At 40.7% G+C, this 21,455-nt stretch overlaps 1 protein-coding gene across 3 annotated transcripts in view; it reads left to right on the top strand.

Annotated features, from left to right (window-relative positions):
* The window catches only part of BAZ2A (bromodomain adjacent to zinc finger domain 2A), a 74,176-nt gene that overhangs the window by 25,563 nt on the left and 27,158 nt on the right, over positions 1 to 21,455 (top strand). For 2 of the 3 annotated variants that reach the window (XM_063427013.1, XM_063427020.1), the window contains 9 exons: positions 734 to 943; positions 3,647 to 3,715; positions 5,043 to 5,213; positions 13,879 to 13,939; positions 16,725 to 16,833; positions 17,487 to 17,588; positions 19,451 to 19,658; positions 21,019 to 21,080; positions 21,217 to 21,261. In XM_063427013.1, the coding sequence (XP_063283083.1) occupies positions 734 to 943; positions 3,647 to 3,715; positions 5,043 to 5,213; positions 13,879 to 13,939; positions 16,725 to 16,833; positions 17,487 to 17,588; positions 19,451 to 19,658; positions 21,019 to 21,080; positions 21,217 to 21,261 (1,037 nt within the window). The remainder of the gene's footprint in view (positions 1 to 733; positions 944 to 3,646; positions 3,716 to 5,042; positions 5,214 to 13,878; positions 13,940 to 16,724; positions 16,834 to 17,486; positions 17,589 to 19,450; positions 19,659 to 21,018; positions 21,081 to 21,216; positions 21,262 to 21,455) is intronic. The other variant, XM_063427027.1, reaches the window with a different exon arrangement.

The raw sequence follows: 21,455 nt of genomic DNA, 5'->3' as shown, positions 1-21,455 counted from the left end.
TGGTCATGAAACCGCTTAAATAAAAGGGAGGAGCACATGTTTCTAATCCAAATGAGGTTTCCTTAAAGCATAACATGTAAACACCATACACTTTTTCTAGCAGACACATCTGTTATATGTTGCAGAAGTATTTTCTAATGCTGCTCTTTGGAACAGTTTGAGAAAACTCCAAAATTTCCTATTTAAAGAAGCACTCCAAGCACCATATCCATTACAGCCTATTGTAGTGTTTATAGTGCCATGCTGTCCTGGCACCCACTCAGAGTAATCTTGTCAAATTGTTTGAGAATAGCTTGACAATCTAACCTGACCCTAATAAAAAAAAAAAAAAAAATTATATATATATATATATATATATATATACACAAACTAGACTCTCACGGCTGCAACCAGCTGATGCTCTCAGCCTATCACATGTGCCCAAGGAAAAGGTTTCCGCATTGGGGCTGGCGTAGGTAGAGAGGCTGAGCTAATGGGCTCCGTCAAGAGAACTTTAGGGTTAAACCATTCAAAAATTGTTCAACCCTTTAGATAACATTTGGTACTCTTGACCTCCGGGCACCATGATGACTTCATTGAAGATGAAATTGATATGGTGCACTGAATAGTCCTTTAATTCTTTGTGTAATAAATTGCATCTGAGTGATCTTTAATGTTCTTTGAACACAGAGATTTCATTCCCCCTCCCCCCCCCCCCCCCCCACCTCCTTTGTGTTTTCTATGGTACTGATAGATCCAGGAAGCAGCAACTTGTTTGAAATGGAGGAACAGGAGGTGGAGACCCAGCAGGATAACATTCCACTACTTGAACATTCGAGTTTGGACTGTCCATCGTATTCAAATTCTGCCTCCTTTCCACCTTTGACTGAAAATAATATAAATTGCTCTTCCATGTTCAGTGATGTTTCTGCTAGTCCGTCTCTGGGAGATTCTTTAATGCAAGGTATGTTGTCAAGTTATCAAGTCAACACGTTTCTTTAAATTCCTTTAAAAAAAAAAAAAAGCCTTTTTCTTTATCCGAGGTTATAGACTGAGCATGTGTAGCAACATTTAGACTAAAGTAATGACTGTAGCCAAGTTAGAGAATGCTTCCAGATCAACAATTGTGGCCTGCATTTTCCATCTGCCACCATTCAGCGTTGTAGTGACTAAATTCCTATGTTGGAAATTAAGCGAAACTTACTATTTAAAATGGCTAAGCAAATATTTAGGTCCAGATTATTGAAACAAAACGTATGTCTCCTTATTGTTACTTTAATCTTGATCCTGACCCATCCCTCAACCATATAATAACTGTCTTAATTGACGTATATTTGTACAGAAAATAAACTCTTTCCTTGTAAGCAAGCTCGCATAGCATACAAAACCATTTTAATGGCATGGTTTACACTGAGACTTTGCACATATTAACATCTCCGGTTTAATTCATTGAATTGGCTTACACATACTTTTCTAGGAATTTCAAGCAATTATTTTATTACATCTGTTCTGTGGTGTTTGTCATACATACGTAATTTAAAATGCAGAATGCCTTAAATATATATAAATATATATATATATATATATATAATATATATATATAATTTTAAATGCATTAACAAATTATGCAAGGAAGAGGCTCCACCAGTCAGTCTTTAATTCTGTTTATGGGGACTGATTGAATTTCATAAACCCTATCCACTAGTGATTCATGTGATTTTACACGCCCATCATCCATAGTTCCACTGGTCAGATCTGATAAGTGGAATTGCCGAACAAGCTGACAGCAGACACACTACAGCTGCTGTCAGTTTATTATGAACGGGCCTGTGCATAGGGTTCTCCTGATCAGTTACTACTTGTTCTCTGTGAGAGCCAAGAGGAGAGGTAGGAAAAAGGAGATTTCATACACATGTTTGGATGGGAAAGAAGGAGCTAAATATTCCTCATTTCAGGTCAATTACTGAAAAAATGCATAGTGTCACTAATTATAACCGTTTTAATACGTATCTGTTATAACATCCTGATGTTGTTGCTAGAAAATTATTTAAACATACCTAGAAAATTCTTCTTTGCTCACATTGACAGAGGAGGAACACACCGTGAACGCTTCAAATTAAAAAATGCCCTTGTGTGCCTTTTTTTCTTGTGCCCTTGGTGGTCTTGTAATATTTTGCAGTTTGTCGAGCAGGGTGTGTTCTTTCAATGTGGCATTTTGTTATTCATAAACCAAGCATTGAAGGCTCGTGTTATTAAAATAAACCCCTGAAGATCTTGTTTTAAATAAAAATGTAATTTCTTAACATCTATAATCCCTACATGAATAGTCTGACAGTTGGAAATCCTTCTGTCAGATCAGACATTCCACAAGGGGAACAGTTTCTTCTTTAATTTACAAATCTTATACAGAGTGGAGTGGTAAAAGTGACCTCTATTCTTTTACAGTCAAACCATGGTTTTTAGTTTGCACAGGCTCATCGATTTTTCTGATTTAGCAGATGTTTCGTACCTAGCCTTTTATAATCCATAGTCCATAGTAAAGGAAATCTCTCAACATTTTTTGTCACGGAAAATAAAATTAAATGTAACCTTAAAAGGACACTATAGTCACCAAAACAATTTAGCTTAATGAAGCCGTTTTGGTATAGATCATGCCCCTGCAGTGTCACTGCTCAATTCTCTGCCAATTATGTCTTAAATCACTTTGTTAATGCAGCCCTAGGCACACCTCCCTGCATGTGAATTACACAGCCTTCCTAAACACTTCCTGTAAATGGTCATCTAATGTTTACACTTCCTTGATTGCAAAATTTGTTTAATTTAGAATTTCTTATTTCCTGCTCTGTTAATGGCCTGCTAAATCATGCAGGAGCTTCCTGTGTGTGATTAAGGTTCAATTTACAGAGCAGGAGATATAAATGTTTTAAGTAAGTTACATCTGATTGAAAATAAAACCAATTTCTTTTCATGCAGGCTGTGAAAGTCATAGCCACGGGAGGTGTGGCTAGGGCTGCATAAACCGAAACAAAGGTGTTTTAGTTACAAAATGGCAGAGAATTGAGCAGTAAAACTTCAGAAACGTGATCTATACACAAAAAACAGCTTCATGTTGTTTTCATGACTACAGTGTCCCTTTAACTGTGTATTAGTTTGTAATGAATATGTTTCCTGTTTTGTGCATATTTTGCCTTACCCTTACTGTTTGGGGCAGTAAGAAGCATCACTTATCAAAGTATATGCAAACTTTGAAGCCAGATACTACGTTTGACACTGTTGGCAGGCCCTGCAGCTCAAAGACACACTGGTTTCATATTGAGGAGTCTGAATTCCTGTAAATAGTTGCTTAGTTTTCTGTAAATAGTCCTAGTTTTTCCAAAACTAAAGAACATACATTCTAATTACTTAGGCCAAGGGACCATACCCAAGATTGATCAGGTTGCCTTGTGCATGTTATTTGTCCATATTTGTTAATGCAATTAAAATATTTATTGCTCACCTAATAAAATAATCTACATGCCACTCATTGTAAAAATATTTATTAAAATTTTTTTTAGTAGCCAGTTTTTACATATACAAGCGTATCGACATTCAGAATTGTATTTTTAATGTTTTGCTTATATAAGATGGTAATGGCTTCTAAACCACATATTGTGTGTTTTGATAATAGACAAGAAAGCATCAAGTATGAAATCTGTTGTGCGCCGTCACCAGATTGGGCCCTGTTTGGATCATGCATGTATGTAAAATTTTACTATAATTAAAAACTATTTTGTTTAGGAGAGACAGGGCTTTAACCACTTCAGGACTAATTACATATGAGGTAAATCTGTTTATAATGGCAGCTGGTCCTTACAAGGTTAAATGTATGTATTCTGTGTTTTTTTTGTTTTTTTGTTTTTATGGCATATCTTCTTTTGAGACACAATTCCTCCTCTTTCCTGTAAGCAGCCTAATGTTAGTGTTGTTGCACACAGATATCCTTTAATGGCTGTCTCGGCACTCTTCTCGCTACAGCTCAATGTATTGCATGTGGTGCCTGGGGACTAATGGCTCGTTGGTCTAGGGGTATGATTCTCGCTTTGGGTGTGAGAGGTCCCGGGTTCAAATCCCGGACGAGCCCAAGCAATTGGTGTTTTTCTTTTGAGAAGGGCTACTAAACTGGTTCATGGATTGCAGGATAAAACTTACCAGGAAAGGTTAAAGGAACTTAACATGTATAGCTTGGAGGAAAGACGAGACAGGGGGGATATGATAGAAACATTTAAATACATAAAGGGAATCAACACAGTAAAGGAGGAGACTATATTTAAAAGAAGAAAAACTACCATAACAAGAGGACAGTCTTAAATTAGAGGGACAAAGGTTTAAAAATACCAGGAAGTATTACTTTACTGAGAGGGTAGTGGATGCATGGAATAGCCTTCCAGCTGAAGTGGTAGAGGTTAACACAGTAAAGGAGTTTAAGCATGCGTGGGATAGGCATGAGGCTATCCTAACTATAAGATAAGGCCAGGGACTAATGAAAGTATTTAGAAAATTGGGCAGACTAGATGGGCCGACTGGTTCTTATCTGCCGTCACATTCTATGTTTCTATCTCCTGGCTTAGTCATACTGTTTTTGACTGCTTTGACACTTACCTGGGTTCCATTGGCACCTGTGGTTTGGCCACTCAGTGCACGAGCTTGTACGGATATAAGAGCTTACAAGGGAATAAGTTGTAACTAATGAGATTTATAAAAAAAAAAATGTGGCTGATACGCATTTGACTTGCTAAAAGAGAACGTTTTTGTCTGAAAACTTGATAATGAAGAAGAACCCCGTTAAATAAAATCTTTGCTTGTGATGGGCTTACTAGGACCATGGTGGTGATCCATTTTATTCAACACGAGAAGAGAAATCAGACAGTCTTTCTCTTCCCATACCAAGATGGCTGGACTCACAGTGGCTACATTTGTGCATCATGGCAGCAATGTGTTTGTCTATTGAAATGAAAAAAATATATACAATGTTTCATTCTTTCATTATTTGTGGATGTTTCTGATGGTGTTTTCACTCTCTTCAGATAGCGCATCTGATATTGGTGATGAACCAGAGCAACACAAAGCTCAGGAAGCAACCCCTGTAACTGAGAGCATCTCACAGGATGACATAATTCAGGAAAATACAAGTCCTGAGCCCAGCAGTGCTGCCATGGAACTGGAAGAAGAGGACCTGGAGCCCGGTGAGGTTAAGAGTAAGCAAACTGTTTCAATGTTCCAAGAAGGAAATGTTTTCTACTTTGTTGCAAAATTGGAAAGCGCTTCAAACTATGGGTTTTTTTTTTTTTTTTTGCCTTCTTTTGGAACAACAGCAAAAAGAAATGTCAGGCTGAGCTTGATGGACATATGTAACTGATAATAGTAACAATGTATTTCACAAGTTTGAATGTGTGGGTTGATAAGCTTGTGAGTTGTTCTGTTTTGTCGTGTACCTCAGACACAACATCTGAACACAAACAGCCCTGTTCTGCTTGCTCTTTAGATAGCCTGGTATAGGTTAACACTAGCCACTGACGCACCTTAAAGGGACACTATAGTCACGCAGACCACTTCAGCACAATTGCGGAGGCAGCCTCTAGTGGCTGTCAGGTAGATAGCCACTAGAGGCTGGATTAACCCTCAATGTAAACGTAGCCCTTTCTCTGAAACTGCTTTGTTTTCAGCTGCAGGGTTAAAACCAGGGGGACCTGGCACCCAGACCACTTTGTTGAGCTGAAGTGGTCTGGGTGCCTATAGTGGTCCTTTAACCTCTTAAGGACCAAACTTCTGGAATAAAAGGGAATCATGACATGTCACACATGTCATGTGTCCTTAAGGGGTTAAGCTTGGAAATCTTCTCCTTAGCAATCTACATTACAAAGAACTGAATTAAGCGTTATTCCAAAATTCACTACATGTTACTGGACCTACTTACTATATATTATAAACCAAGTGACTTGAATCCTTCTGAATGCATAGACTAATTATACAACTAATGTCCACCTCAGCCATCATTGTTTACCTAGCTAAAATGTATCCAATAAAATAGTGTTCCTATCGTCATTTAAGCCAGTGCCAGCCGAGTAAGACAAATGATAAATAAACCTTAATTACCCATAATCATTTTGTGAATTAAACCTAGAGGAGACAAACCAAAATAGCAAAAGGATGGCAATCAAGAAAACTATCTATTCTACCAAAATGTAACACTTTTTTTATTCTATTTTTTTTTTCCAAACTCACAACCAACAGTTGCAAATGATATAAAACATATTTAAATTTTAAACAATCAGAAATTTGCAACCAGAATCCAAAAACTATGTAATAAAAAATCTTCCAGCCAGCAGAATAAATAAAAACCCCATAACTCTTTGGCTCTATTCAAATTCCTTTTTTTTTCTTTTTTTTTTAATTCTTTATTTTTGTTCGTGCATAAGGGTAACAGGCGAATTTGTACTGCCACAATAGCTGGTACAGTCAAGTTTGCATATTTATTTATTTATTTATTATTGCCATTTATATAGCGCCAACAGATTCCGTAGCGCTTTACAATATTATGAGAGGGGGATTTAACTATAAATAGGAGAATTACAAATAAACTTACAGGAACAATAGGTTGAAGAGGACCCTGCTCAAACGAGCTTACATTCTATAGGAGGTGGGGTGTAAAACACATTAGGACAGCAATTTACAATCAAATAAGGTGGGCTGCCCTTTAGGAGAGGGCAAGAGACAGGTATGTGAGGTAAGGGTTAGTCTTGGAGGCCATAAGCTTTCCTAAAGAGATGGGTTTTAAGGCACTTCTTAAAAGATGCAAGACTAGGGGAGAGTCTGATGGCGGTAGGCAGGCTATTCCATAGGAAGGGAGCCGCCCGTGAGAAGTCCTGCAAGCGCGAGTTGGCCGTACGAGTGCGGACAACGGACAGGAGGTGGTCACGGGCAGAACGGAGAGACCGAGAAGGGACATACCTATGGATCTGTGAGGAGATATAAGAGGGGCTAGAGTTGTTCAGTGCTTTATAGGTGTGAGTTAGTACCTTGAATTGACTCCTATAGCATACAGGAAGCCAATGTAAGGACTGGCAGAGGGGTGAGGTGTGAGAGAAACGACTAGAGAGGAAAATCAATCTAGCAGCAGCATTCATTACGGACTGTAAAGGTGCAGTACGGCTATTGGGAAGACCAATCAGGAGAGGGTTACAATAATCCATGCGGGAAATTACTAGAGCATGGACAAGCTCCTTGGTAGTATCTGATGCAAGAAAGGGGCGGATGCGGGCTATGTTTTTAAGATGGAATCTACAGGATTTGGCAACATGCTGGATGTGAGGCTCAAAGGTGAGACCAGAGTCAAGTATGATGCCAAGACAGCGCGCTTGCAAGGATGGACTGATGTTGGTACCACAAACTTGGAGGGAGAGCGAAAGAGGAGGATCAGTATTAGGAGGAGGAAAGACAAGGAGCTCAGTTTTTGAGAGATTGAGTTTCAGAAAGCGGGAGGACATCCAGTCAGAGATGGAAGAAAGGCAAGCAGTGACACGTTGCAGGACGGCAGGGGAGAGGTCCGGGGATGAGAGATATAGCTGGGTGTCATCAGCGTACAGGTGGTAGTGAAATCCAAAAGAGGTGATAAGTTTGCCAAGAGAGGCAGTATAAAGAGAAAATAGAAGGGGACCAAGGACGGAGCCTTGGGGAACTCCAACCGAGACAGGGCAAGGGGAGGAGGTATCATTAGAAAAGGAGACACTGAATGAGCGTTGGGAGAGATAAGAGGAAAACCATGAGAGGACAGAGTCACAGAGACCAAGTGATTGAAGAGTTTGAAGAAGGAGAGCATGATCAACGGTGTCAAAGGCCGCTGAGAGGTCAAGAAGAATTAGTATGGAGTAGTGGCCTTTGGATTTAGCTGCGATTAGGTCGTTAGTAACTTTGATAAGGGCAGTCTCTGTAGAGTGGAGGGGGCGGAAGCCAGATTGAAGGGGGTCAAGGAGAGAGTTGGAATTGAGGAAATGAGACACACGGGTAAAGACAAGTCTTTCCAGAAGCTTTGAGGAAAAAGGGAGCAGGGATATGGGACGGTAGTTAGAGGGGGTGGATGGGTCGAGGGATGTTTTTTTTAGTATAGGTACTACAGTGGCATGTTTAAGGTCAGCAGGGACGATGCCAGAAGAGAGCAAGCAGTTGAAGATGTGTGTTAGAGAAGGCACGAGACAAGTGGAGAGAGATCTAATAAGGTGAGATGGGACAGGATCGAGCGGGCAAGTGGTGGGGCGAGAGGAGCAAAGAAGAGCAGCCACCTCTTGGTCAGTAGCTGGGGAGAATGTCTGAAGAGTAGGAAAGGCATGATCTATGTGTGATTGAGAAACAGAAAGGCAAGGAGGGGAGAATTCTTTCCTTAGCTGTTCAATCTTGTCAGTGAAGTAACATGCAAAGTTATCAGCAGTAAGGTTAGTTTTGGGGGTGGCCACAGCAGGGCGAAGAAGAGAATTAAAGGTGTGAAAGAGACGCCTGGGGTTGCGGGAACATGAACTAATGAGAGCGGAAAAATAGGACTGTTTGGCAAGGGCAAGGGCTGCACTGTATGAACACAATATGAATCTATAATGGAGAAAGTCTGATTGTGTACGAGACTTCCTCCAGGAGCGTTCAGCACAACGGGAGCATCTTTGCAGGTAGCGCGTTGATTTAGTATGCCATGGTTGGGGGCGGGTCCTCCTCGAGGTGCTTGTTTGGAGTGGCGCTGCAGTGTTCAAGGCAGATGTAAGAGTAGAGTTATATATGGAGATGGCCTGTGAAGGACAGGAGAGGGAAGGGATGGACAGCAGTTGTGAATCAATGTCAGCTGACAACAATTGGAGATCAAGAGAATTAAGGTCCCTCCTGAGTTGAGGGGGGTTAGGCTGAGGTTTTTGGGTGAGGGGGTATGTGAGAGCAAATGATAAGAGGTGGTGATCAGAGAGTGGATATGGAGTGTTGCAGATATTAGATACTGTACATGCATAAGTGAAGATTAGGTCAAGGGTATTGCCAGCTACATGGGTGGGAGAATTTGCCCACTGCGATAGCCCGAGGGAGGAAGTCATTGAAAGTAGTTTAGTGGCTGCAGAGGTCAAAGGTGGGTTTATAGGAATATTGAAGTCCCCGAGAATTAGGGATGGAATGTTAGAAGAGAGGAAATAGGGTAGCCAGGCAGCAAAGTGGTCAAGGAAGAGAAGAGTGGAACCAGGGGGACGGTAAATAACAGCAATGTTAGCAGAGAAGGGTTTGAAAAGGCGAATTGAGTGTATTTCAAATGATGGGAAAGAGAGAGAAGGGGGGGTGGGAAGAGGTTTAAAAGAGCAGTGAGGGGAGAGGAGAAACCCAACACCACCACCTTTACATTCAGAGTTTCTTGGGTTGTGGGTAAGTTGGAGACCACCGAAGGACAAAGATGCAGGGGTGGCAGTGTCAGAGGGGGAGAGCCAGGTTTCTGTTATGGCTAGTAAATCTATAGAACGAGAGATGAAGAAGTCATGGACAGCAGTGGATTTAGTTATATTGCAAACAGAGCGTGCGTTCCAGAGGGCAGTATTGAAGGAGGATTTAGAGGAACATGAGATGGGTATGAGATTAGTGTGTATCCTTGGGTTAGTATGTGCTGAGTTTGTTGCGAGGGGGCCGGGGTTAGGAGAGACATCACCAGCAGCTAGGAGCAGAAGGATAGAAAGGAAGTGAAGGTGGGAGTAGGATTTGAAAGTTTTGTAGGAGGGTATGTATGTAGAGGATTTGGGAGGAGTTGGTGGAGATAGGCTGGAAAGGTATGTGTAGAGTGCATGGGATGAATAGAGAGGGGAGGGGAGTAAGGTGGAAGTAATAATTATGGTGTTGCTAGGGACAGGTGAGTGAAAGGATAGGGATATTTTAGTGATGAGAGAAGTTAGTGTTAAAGTGAAAAATAGAAGGGAGAACATTAGAAAAAATGTGTATTATGTAGATATGTAGATCATATATACAAACACACAAATATCAATGAGTGATTAAACCAATGTAAGGATGCAGTGTGTTAAATAAATTCAGGTGAGGAGAGGTTTAGTGATTTGATTGGTGTGTTAAGGAAACCAGCATACAGTCTTAATCACATGGCATTAATGACATTGCACTTTTTTTTTTAAGTAGTTATGTAAACAAGATGATATCGTAAGCTTAGTAGTGATAGCAAATTAAAGACTTAGACATAGACATAGAGAAACAGTTATGTGTCCTATTAACTTTGCACAGTTTTATGGGTTAATACAGGAATGTAGGAGCATGCCAAGTCTATTGAGGCTATGGAGTGTTATGCAGGCTGAACATTGTTATTATACATAGCCCTATAGAGTGTGTAGAGGTTGTGCTTTGTTAAAAGTTTGGCACATGTTTATACTAGTGTTGTTAGTCGGTGTTATCTAGTCGATACAAGAGAATTGCAGTGGGTTAGCGTGTGAGTTGCAGAGCATAGCATATGAGCATGGGAGTAACACTATATTTCTCAGGGGAACAAGAAAATGTCCTTAGTAGCAGGTAGGGACTTTATGAGGCATAGGGTGAATGACTCATCTGTGTTGTCAAATGTCCCGGTCAGCCAACACCTGCCAGGGGTATGTCACAGCCATATGTTTTGCCGCCTCTCGGGGGAGCGAGTGGACCAAACACTCCCGTTTGTTGGGCAGTAAGTTGGCTCCGTGCTGCCTCTAGGTTTCCTGGTGGCTTGGAGTGGTGAGTGTTTGGGAGTCCTGTGTGTGCCTTTTAGACCCGGAGGGTTGCTGTTCTGAGACGGAACCTGCCTGAGTGTGCTAGGCCGGTTCTTAGAGAGGACTTTTTGCGGGTGAGAGGGGTGGTGATGGGGCAGCCCTGGAGATCTTCTCCGTTGAGGCTTTGGGCAACTCACCAGCGGTCTAAGAGTCGGGCGCTGGGGCTTTCGGCGTTTCTTCCGCCTCTCACTCCCTGCTGTCTCGATCTTTCTCGGGTCTTTCTGTGTAATGTCCTTTGTGGCTAATGCCGGTGGGACTTGTGTCCGGGTGTCTCTGCGGCTGGTGAGTTTGGCCCAAAAATCGCTGAATAGGCGGTCTAGCCGCTCCGACAGTGGAGGCAATCTGGGCTTGGATGCTGAGATCCACGTGGTCTCCGCCATGTCGTGAGTCGGCGGTCCGGCGGTGCAAGGTGGCTGAGCTCGGTTTCTCCGTCCTGATCCACATGCTCTGGTTGCCGGGATATCCCTCACCGGCGGGGCGGGCGGGGGGGGGGGGGGGGGGAGGAGAGAGAGAGAGTGTTCCGGGGAGACCTCCTTTGTTACAGGCTGCAGGCGGCTGAGGGATCGGCCGTCTCCCCCATGCTTCCTGAGTAGGCCGCAGGTAGGCCTCAAGTCCATCCCCTGGAATCGGTCGCATTTTGTGGTCCCAGGCTCGGTTATGCATTGTCTGGATATTAAGCCCCAGTGTCTGGGGTGTAAAGGCATTGAATTTGCAGGTTTTGCAGCGATTTTGCTCGTTTTTCAGGCTATTTAGACAGCTCTGCTGAGGTGGGACCACTCAGCTTGGCTGTCAAGCTCTGCCCCATCAAATTCCTTTTTAATTGGATCCAAGTTTACACGAACTGAGCTATATTCAATAACCTTCATGAAAAAGCCAACATAGTGTATTTTTTTAAATTTTATTTTATTTATAACACATACACAGATTCGTTCCCACTATGCTAGAAATGTTGGCATTAGCAGCGGGTCTGACTGCCAACCTCTAAGGCAAGATCAGATTCAACCAACCTCCTTATAACCATTCTAAAGAAACATTCTTATAACCCATCTAAAAGAAGATTGAACCCCATGGTTTTGTTTTAAAATCTAATTGAAGGTAACCATACTAAACCTCCCTATTAATATGCTTCAAGCATATATTCTAAATCAGTGGCTCCCAAACAAAACCCCATGACCCAGTAACAGTCTGCTCGCCTGCATCCCCATTGAAATAAATCCTGGACTGCCTTTGGGCCACAAGGACCGTCCAGGAACCAGTGCTCTAAATGTTGAAGAAATTGACTACATAAGCTCAACTTCTTTAGAACCCGAAAACTTTGAAATATCAAGCAATGAAAATAATTTAACTCTACCTAGATCAGCTTGACATCTGTTTTTTCACTTTAAATATATATTATGGCAGAGCTTTCTTTTTTTTTTAACGGCTATTCACACTACCCCAAGCCTGTACTGGACTATATTTTCTTTAAAATGTCATTTTATTTATTTATTTTAACAATTGTTTTGCTAAAACTTACTAAACCTTTTCTACTTCCGCAAATTTCTATTCATACTCACCGCCTGAAGTACCTGCTCTGCCTTGTACCTACATTTTTTTGGGACTTGCATATCATCCAGATGACAATCATTCCTGTCATCCGATTTGTCTTTTATTCTCCAAAGGATTTCTTCAGCCAAGCCCTCAACTCTACCCTAACCTATAACAGGTCCAAGGGGAGAAGGGCATGCTTCTTTACACCTGTTCTTCTTTACTGGTGCTGTTCCTTTAAATTCTGCAGCTTTTGCCTGCATAGCTGTGTATTTCTTCTTTGCATTAGGGCACTTCTTAACTTCTGAAGCCGTCAAGCGGCCAGCCAGAAACTCCAGTCGTCTGGAACACTCCTCAGGGGAAGATACTGCTACTGGAGTCTCTGTCATGTTTGAAGTCTCTGGCAGAAAATTTAAACAGGCTCTGCACCAGTGATTCAAGTCTAAACGGACACTCCACTGCTGTCTGCTCTTCATACACAAAATGCTTTTCAGCAATCTAAAGTTGCTTAGGGGTCTGGAGTGACCCTTTAACATTAATTCTCCTTAAAAGCCATGACGTTTCCAAGAGTCTGTTCCTGGTTCAGTCCACTCTGACGGGATTAAACTTGTGCTGCTTCCTTTTATACTGTCCCAGTTTCTGCTTGCAACTTTCAACCAATCCCATGCCAGCTCCAGCCCCCAGAAACGGCTGTTTCATCAATTCTGCCGAGATGCCTGTTTAACTGACCAACTACCACAAGATGTACAATTCCTCACATTCAAATCCTAGACACAACAGATTAACTCCTTCATTGCCACCATCCATATATGGCACAGTGCTTAGTGCCTGTGGCTTCTTGTTTCTAAATATGTGACTTTGGAGACAAATATGTGAACCTGACTGCAAGCAGGCCGTCTTAACTGTGGCATGGCAGTTTATTCAGCACTTCCACTGAGCTTACATGATGTGTGAAACTGTGGCCGAGGCACTTTATTGGTGAATTTCTTTGAGGAGTTGTTTTGTACCAAGACCAGCTTTGGCAAGTGTTTAAAAATGTTGGGAATTTTAAAGGCAAGGTGTACAATGCAGGAAGTTTGCCTTTGTAGCTGGTGATGACATATTATATTTTATATAGGGCCTACATTTTCTACAGTGTTTGCAATTGTAGAAAGGAAAGAGATGACCATGCTCAAATAAGCACACAATCTATGACGATTTGATGTGTGTGTGTGTGTGTGTATGTGTGTGTATATATATATATGTATGTGTGTGTGTGTGTGTGTGTGTATATATGTGTGTATATATATATATATATATATATATATATATATATATATATATATATATATATATATATATATATATATATATATATATATATATATATATATATATATATATATATATATATAATCTCAATTAGTATGTTGCCCAAGGACACTTTCTGGGGTGGTAGTATGACCTGGTTTTTGACCTGTGTTTCCTGGCAGTGTTATTATCTCTGCTCTAGATGGGGAACGTCGGCTGATGTTCTAAAACTACCAATGGCTGCCAATTGGCTAGTAATAGTGCATAAAATTAAGACATTCTATGTTTGTTTTAGGTAATGTATCGCGTCGCAGGATGGCTTCTGCAGAAGAGGTCCGACTTCCCCTCCTGCATGGGTAAGTCATCTCATTAACCTGTTTTGTGACTTTGTGCTTCTTATATTGAGTAACTTGCTAGTTTGAAAACTTTTTTTTTTTTTTTTTATTAGTTGTGAACAAATTATCCCTATTCTGTTACAGCCAACATTACTGTATTTCTTACTGAGGTACTCTAATTTAATTAAACCTAGTGTACAATAAAGTTTAAGCATTAGGTCTCTCTTTGCAGGAAGTGTTTAGGCTGTTCAAGTCACATGCAGGGAGTTGTGGCTAGGGATGTATAAACAAAATTATTTAACTCATGATTTAATGACAGAGAATGGAGTAGTGAATCTGCAAGGACATGATCTACACACCAAAACCACTTAATCTTAAGTTGACCTGGTGCCTATACGGGTGTGCTGTGCCGTCCTTGGGGACCCGGCTCTAAATGCCGGCGGGCGGCATAGCATGTCCACGCCGTCCTGGCCACTTACCTGCTCACCGGCGATCGCGATGGGGAGACTTACCTGGCATCCAAGGGAGTCCCGATCTGGCCCTCCTGGGCCATGTGACTGCGAGGTCCTTGGGAGGACCTCACGATCACATGGATGGAATAGTTGTCCATAGCAGTGCCAGCAGGGGGAGTGCCTGGAATGACCGGTACTCCCCCTGCTGCCTGTAAAAAGTTAAATAAAAGTTTAAAATAATGTTTATTTATTATATCCGCGAATAAATGCATGTTTAGGTGAGTGCAGCCCTCCTGACCTTGTTTATATATATATATATATATATATATATATATATATATATATATATATATTTACACTAAGTGTATTTTACTATATATATTCAAAATACACGTAGAATGATAGTAAATATATATATATATATATATATTTACTTATATATGAAAAATAAATAATTATACGAAATACACTTAGAACGAAATAATATATCTATATACATATTTATATATGCCTATAAATAAAAATAATTAAAATATATTTATGTAATATTTTTTACATAATTAAGTCATTTTATTACAATTTGCGGGACCTGCCTAATAACCCAGGCAGAGAGTCCAGAGAATTTAATTTGCTAGCACTATATTTAGCCCTGTAGCTTTCCAAGACACCATAAAACCTGTACATGGCAGGTACTGTTTTACCCGGGAGACTTCGCTGATCACAAATATTAGTGTTTCAAAACAGTAAAATGTTTTACAACGATGATATCAGTGAAATTGAAATTTTTCACATTTTTCAAACACAAACTAGATAATAATGGTAGCCCAGGAATGAGAATTACCCAGATGATGGCATACTATTTGCAAAAGTAGACAACCCAAGGTATTGCAAATGGGGTATGTCCAGTCTTTTTTTTAGTAGCCACTTGATCACAAACACTGGCCAAAATTGGTGTTCAAATTTAGGTTGTTTTTTTTTTTCATTTTTCCCCGCACAAACAAATATTAACGCTAATTTTGGCCAGTGTTTGTGACCAAGTGGCTACTAAAAATGAATGGACTTACCCCATTTGCAATACCTTGGGTTGTCTACTATTGCAAATGGTATGCCATCATTCCTGGGATACCATACGGTTTCAAAGGCAACTTAACCAATCTGGCGACTTTCAATGTGAAAACTGAAAAATGTAAAATGCTATATTTGACCTTGCAATGTCCCAAAACACCATATAACCTGTACATAGGGGTACTGTTTTACATGTGAGACATCGCTGAATACACATGTGTATTTTATTGCAGTAAAAACAAAACCATATTATGACATTCACAGTTAAAATGTCATGCAGAACAAAAAAATAAAATTTCTTAATTTCTCCCTTTTTTAAATTTAATTTTTTATTTTTAAATTTTATTCATATTAAATGTTTCAAAGCTAAATATTTGATGTTAAATGAAAGCCCTATATCCCAATTTCTCCTGAATAAAATTATATATAATAAGTGTGGGTGCACTTAAAGGGACACTCCAGGCACCCAGACCACTTCTGCTCATTGGAGTGGTCTGGGTGCCAACTCCCACTACCCTTAACCCTGCAAGTGTAATTATTGCAGTTTTTCATAAACTGCAATATTTACATTGCAGGGTTAACTCCACCTCTAGTGGCTGTCTATTAGACAGCCACTAGAGGTCACTTCCTGGGTTCTAGCACAGGTTTCCTGTGCTAGAGCGTCGCTGGACGTCCTCACGCTGTGTGAGGACCTCCAGCGTCGCTCAAAACCCCATAGGAAAGCATTGAAATGATTTTTCAATGCTTTCCTATGGGGAGACGTAATGCGCATGCGCGGCATTTCCGCGCATGCGCATTAGGTCTCCTCGGCCGGTGAGCGAGATTAGTCTCGCCCACCGGCCGACGTAATCACTGGGAGGAGCGTCGCGGAGGCGGAGACAGCGGCGAGGGACATCGCCGCTGTCCCAGGTAAGTGACTGAAGGGGTTTTCACCCCTTCAGTAACCGGGGATTGGTGGGTGGGAGGGAGAGGGACCCTCCAGTGCCAGAAAAACGGATCGTTTTTCTGGCACTGGAGTTTCCCTTTAAAATGTTAGAGGTGAATTACGGTTGAACAGACCTATTGTCGAATTCCAAGTTTTGATTAAGTTTTATTTTGATAAAATGTGTACATTTGGCCCAGTCCTTAAGGTGTTAAGGTGTTAAAAAAAAAAAAAAGCAATATTGATTTCCAGAACTGCTCATGCAAGGTACAATTCAGTTACCAGTTGACAATGATCATGTTAACTCCAAGTAAATATACAAAACTGATATTTGGAGTGAAAAATGTGCATACTTTTCTTAACACAGTTGGAAGAGAGAAGTTCGTATAAAAAAAGGCAGCCATCGTTGGCAAGGAGAGACTTGGTACTATGCTCCTTGTGGGAAGCGGATGAAGCAGTTCCCTGAAGTTATTAAGGTAATGTAACTTTCATGCTTCAGCTATGGCAGATGTCCATTACAAATGTTGAATAGTATCTAATCTAAGGTGCTATCCTGACTTGGTCTTCATTTTACTTATCACTTACTTAAGGGTATTTTTTGTTTAGGGTTTATTTTTCAATATCTGTTTATACCTACAGCAGGGATTTTCCTTAATCCATAATCCATCTCAGAAAAGCAGCAGTCTAAAACATTTAAAAAAATAAGATTAGTACCTCCGTAAACTCCTTTACAACCCAGACCAAAGCATAGAACCCCAGTATTCCGCTTGTCCCTCCAGGGAACAGGTCTTAGGTGGCATTTGTCTCTTTTGCCATGTTTCTTACCTGCAGTAGACGAGGCTGCAGTACAGGTGAGATGCTTGCTGGAGAGCCATCTCAGCTGTGGTGTAGTCACCAGATGGGTAAATCAGTATTATATTCATCTTGAATAATAAGGTAAACAATTGGGTAATATACAAAATAATTTAAGTAAGGAAAATAAATATATAAATAAATACCCAGTTATATATATATATATATATATATCTCAAGGTAAACAATTGGGTAGTATACAAAATAATTTTAAGTAAGAAAAAAATAAATATATATATTTTGCAACTTCTTAGACACTTCTGTTTTTATTATCTAGTATCTCTCTAAGAACTCTGGTCCCATTATCCGAAGAGAACATTTCAGTTTCAGTCCCAGAATGCCTGTTGGAGACTTCTATGAGGAACGGGACACGGCAGCAGTAAGTTTCTTAGTAATTTTAATGAAAAGAATACTGTTATGTTTGTATGTATTACCGGATTATCTGCTCTTCTCCTTTGAGCGAGAATTATAACTTGGTAAACTAGGTATACTAGTGCTTTACCCCTGTGACATATTAGACAATTGAGAGACATGACATTAGGCTGACCAAGCACAGGGCACTTGTCAAGACTATCATCTATTGTAAAAGATCTAGATTTCTCAAGTGTTAACTATGCTAGTATATGCATTTTTGCATCTGTTGTTGCTGATACTGGGAACTCAGTATCACAGGTACTGATAGTCCTGACAGCAGTTGCTTGGTGTATGTGGGCACCCCAACGCCTCGGCAGAATGCAGCTAAACAGTCCTCTTCCAAGCTTTCAACGCTCTACTGGGGAGTTTAAACCCTGGATCAGTCCATGCTACTTGAGCTCTGTCCTTCTCTTTTTGTTGAATCTTGCTGTCTTGGGTCGAGGTTAGTGCCTCACTGTCGTGCGGCTGCCGGTGCGCTCAGTGTGTTGGTGCTTAGTGCTGGAGGGAGTGAGTATGATTTCTCTCTGCCGCTTGTTGTGGGGCATTCTCCACTGCTGTTGACACTGACCTCCTCGGCTTCCGCTGCTCCGTCGCTGCACAGATCTTGTTAGCCGCCTGCTGCTTTGGCGTGTGGGACCGCTTGTTGGTTGAGGTAGCGTGGTGAGAATTGCCGCCATCTTGGATGTGTGGGGCGTTGTGGCAGTCTCCCGCCCGCATCTCCCCAGCGCGGGTCGGCTTGTGTAGTAACAGGCTTGTGGGGGTGGTCAGGGGGGGGGGGGGAGTAGAGGTCTGCGTCTGGGACTTCGGGGCTGGATGACCGGCCGCGTCCTCTGCCCCGCATCAACTGCTAGGCTGCAAGTCGGACCTGCCTCGGGTAGTGCATCCTGAGACTCCATGTTGTCCCAAACCGGTCCTGCCGTTGGTTCCGTGATGCGGGTAAACATATAGCCCGGTTCGGGTGTTTAAATTGCAGTCCAGATAGCTGAAAGTCTGCTTTTTTGCAGGAGCTCCGGTTCTAAGCGTCTTCTCCGCATGGCGGTCAAGCTCCGCCCCCAGTGATCTTATTTTTAAGTGGTCAGTTACTCTTTATGTAGTCACTCTGTTGGGTGGATAACTACATTATATGTAATATTATAAGTATTGATTTTTATATTTACATTTTAGTCAAAAACAGTGTGTTTTATCCTCCTTACTGTGTTTTCAGATACTGAGTAGAAGGGCTCTCTAAATGATCAGAATTTTAACGTTGGGGGTTTTGTATCTCCATAGAATATGAAAATGATGTCTGTTCCTTGAATGAACGTTCAATGAAGTTATTGGGCTTGAGGTCCCCAGGCACTGTCTTAACTTATAGTTTGAAACCCTGTAACATAAGACTGGGGACTCCAGTCTCTCTAATAATTGAATTAAAATTAAGTTGTTATGGGTGAGGGGTGACCCCTCTAAACAGGAACACAAGTGTTTCTATTTTTGATATTTTTATAGTGCATTCATCCTAGTAAACTTTTGTTGTTTTTTGTTGTTTTTATTTTTTGTCAAGTAGCAAGTAGACATTTATGTAGAATAAAACTATTGAACTGCATTGTAGGTACTGTCACGAGAAATGTCCATTGCATTGGATTAACTCTCCTGGTGGATCTTTTTCAGAAGCCATGTATGATAATTGTACGTTTGGTGTTTTAATTTTACTTTATTTTTCCTGGACAAAAAAAACAAAACAAAAAAAACTACATTTATTGGAATAGTATTTTGCCTAGGTTGTGTAGTTAATTATTCTTCTATATCTATTTATCTCGGATTTCCTATTTTTGTTCTTCATTGTCCTAGGGCAAACAGTGGGTAATGCTTTGCTCTGAAGAAATTCCCTCCAGGATTTTGGCCATCACAGGAAAAAGGGGACGTCCTCGCAATATGGAAAAAGCTAAACTAAGAGAAAATAAGGTGAAAAGAGGAAGAGGACGGCCTCCCAAAGTAAAGATGATTGATTTGCTAAGCAAGCCTGATGCTAAACTCCTACGGAAGTTGGAAAATCAAGGTATGGACTACAATCTGAACATTCTTTTTGTGAACACTACACTTGTTTATTTTTACATTTTGTGATGATTTACTTACCCCCCGCCTCCCCCCAAATAAAAGCCAGAATCAAAGGGGGGCTGTCCATTGATTTTTAAAGTTATATTTACCTATTCCATATATTGAAGGGGGAAAAAAATGAGCTGTAAAAACAAATGTCAAAAGCGACACTCTTTATCCCACAACTGTGAGTCCTCCATCTTATCTCCCTGTCAAACATTGTCATAAGCTCTGTCCTTTGCACCTGACAGTCAGCATAGAGAAAGCATTCAGAGAAGAGGAGAAATGGAACAATGTTCCATCTATAATAGTGCCCTGCCCTTGCCTTGTCCGAACTGGGATAGTATATATTTTGCTAAATCTTTAAAGGGACATTACAGCCTAGGAACACCTTCAGTGGTTACTTCTCAGATGGCTATTAGAGGTACTTCCTGGGGCAGTGCTGCACAGTGTGCAGTATTGACATTCAGTGTCTCCACCCTCTGCATGGAGACACTGAACTTTCCTTATAGAAATGCATTGAATCAATGCATCTCTATGAAGAGATACTGGTTGGCCAAGGTGGCGTTTCCCCCCGCCCACCCCTCTGGACGGAGATAGTCAGAATTGATTATTCTCATCGGAAAGTACTGTGATTGGCATTGTTCTAACGATGTCAGCCAAGGAGGCAGAACCAGCACCAGCAGACTGAAATAGTGTTAAGATTTTACTATATTTATGGAGGCAAGGTGGGGTTTAGATAGTGATGAACCTTATAATATTCCTATGTAATATAAACTATGAATTTAAACAGAATATTTCATAAAAAAGCGGTTAATACAAGTTGTAAATGAATTTCAATGTTTAATTCAATGGTGTACAATTTAGAAGAGTGACCGTCCCCCTTGGACAAGACAGTGTTTCCTTATTTGGGTTTCTAACTATGGAAAATAATTTTACAAGCACCAGTGGGCTTTCTCTTTGTTTTTATGTACCCACCCCCGTCTTTTTTCGTTTTCTATCTGAATCTTGAAATATGTCTGGTGACATACCCAAAGAAAGACTCCATGGTAACCTAGTAACAGAGTACGGTTCTCGCAACCTACACCGGCTGTTGCAATTCTTCCACCTACATCTTTGTTTCTCACTGCTCCCTTTTTCCTGAGTTCTTACAAAATATTATTCCTTTATCATCTACCTCTGTTTACTACCACCAGCAGTGCAATACTCTGTGTTGTTTGCGCTTTATACACATATGGCTGTAATATTGGTCCTTCATAAATGTATTTTTTAATGTTTAATTAGAAGTTGTAACTTGTCTCTTCTTTCTGAAAATTACGCAGATATTCTCAGTGACGTAGAAAAAGTTCAGCTCAGCAAGTTAAAGAAGAAAATGAGAAGAAAGGTCTGTTTCTTTTTTTTTAATTTTTTTTTTTTTAAACTCTATACATAAAAATAATTTTCCTAGCTTGTGTTATAAACTCGTGGGGAGACGCAATAATATTTTTTTTTACTTATTTAGCATTTTGTTTCCCTTTAAGGCCAGAAATCAAGAAGCTAAGCTTGAGGCTGTAAAGAGATTGAAAGTAAGCACTTGCTATAACTTCTCTACAATTTACATTGATTCATTGACGTGAGCTGGGTTAGGCTCCTAGATGCTGCAGTCAGATATACACACTCCTGCTTTGGAGACCAGCTTGCCCATTCATAATACATATAATCTAGTAATGCACATCAGTGCTTCTTTGGCACTCTTAAAGGGACACTATAGTCACCTGAA

Source organism: Pelobates fuscus, chromosome 1, assembly GCF_036172605.1.
Source record: "Pelobates fuscus isolate aPelFus1 chromosome 1, aPelFus1.pri, whole genome shotgun sequence".
Lineage (NCBI taxonomy): Eukaryota > Metazoa > Chordata > Amphibia > Anura > Pelobatidae > Pelobates > Pelobates fuscus.
The sequence above is the reverse complement of the archived record's forward strand: the minus strand, read 5'-3'. Positions and strand labels throughout refer to the sequence as shown.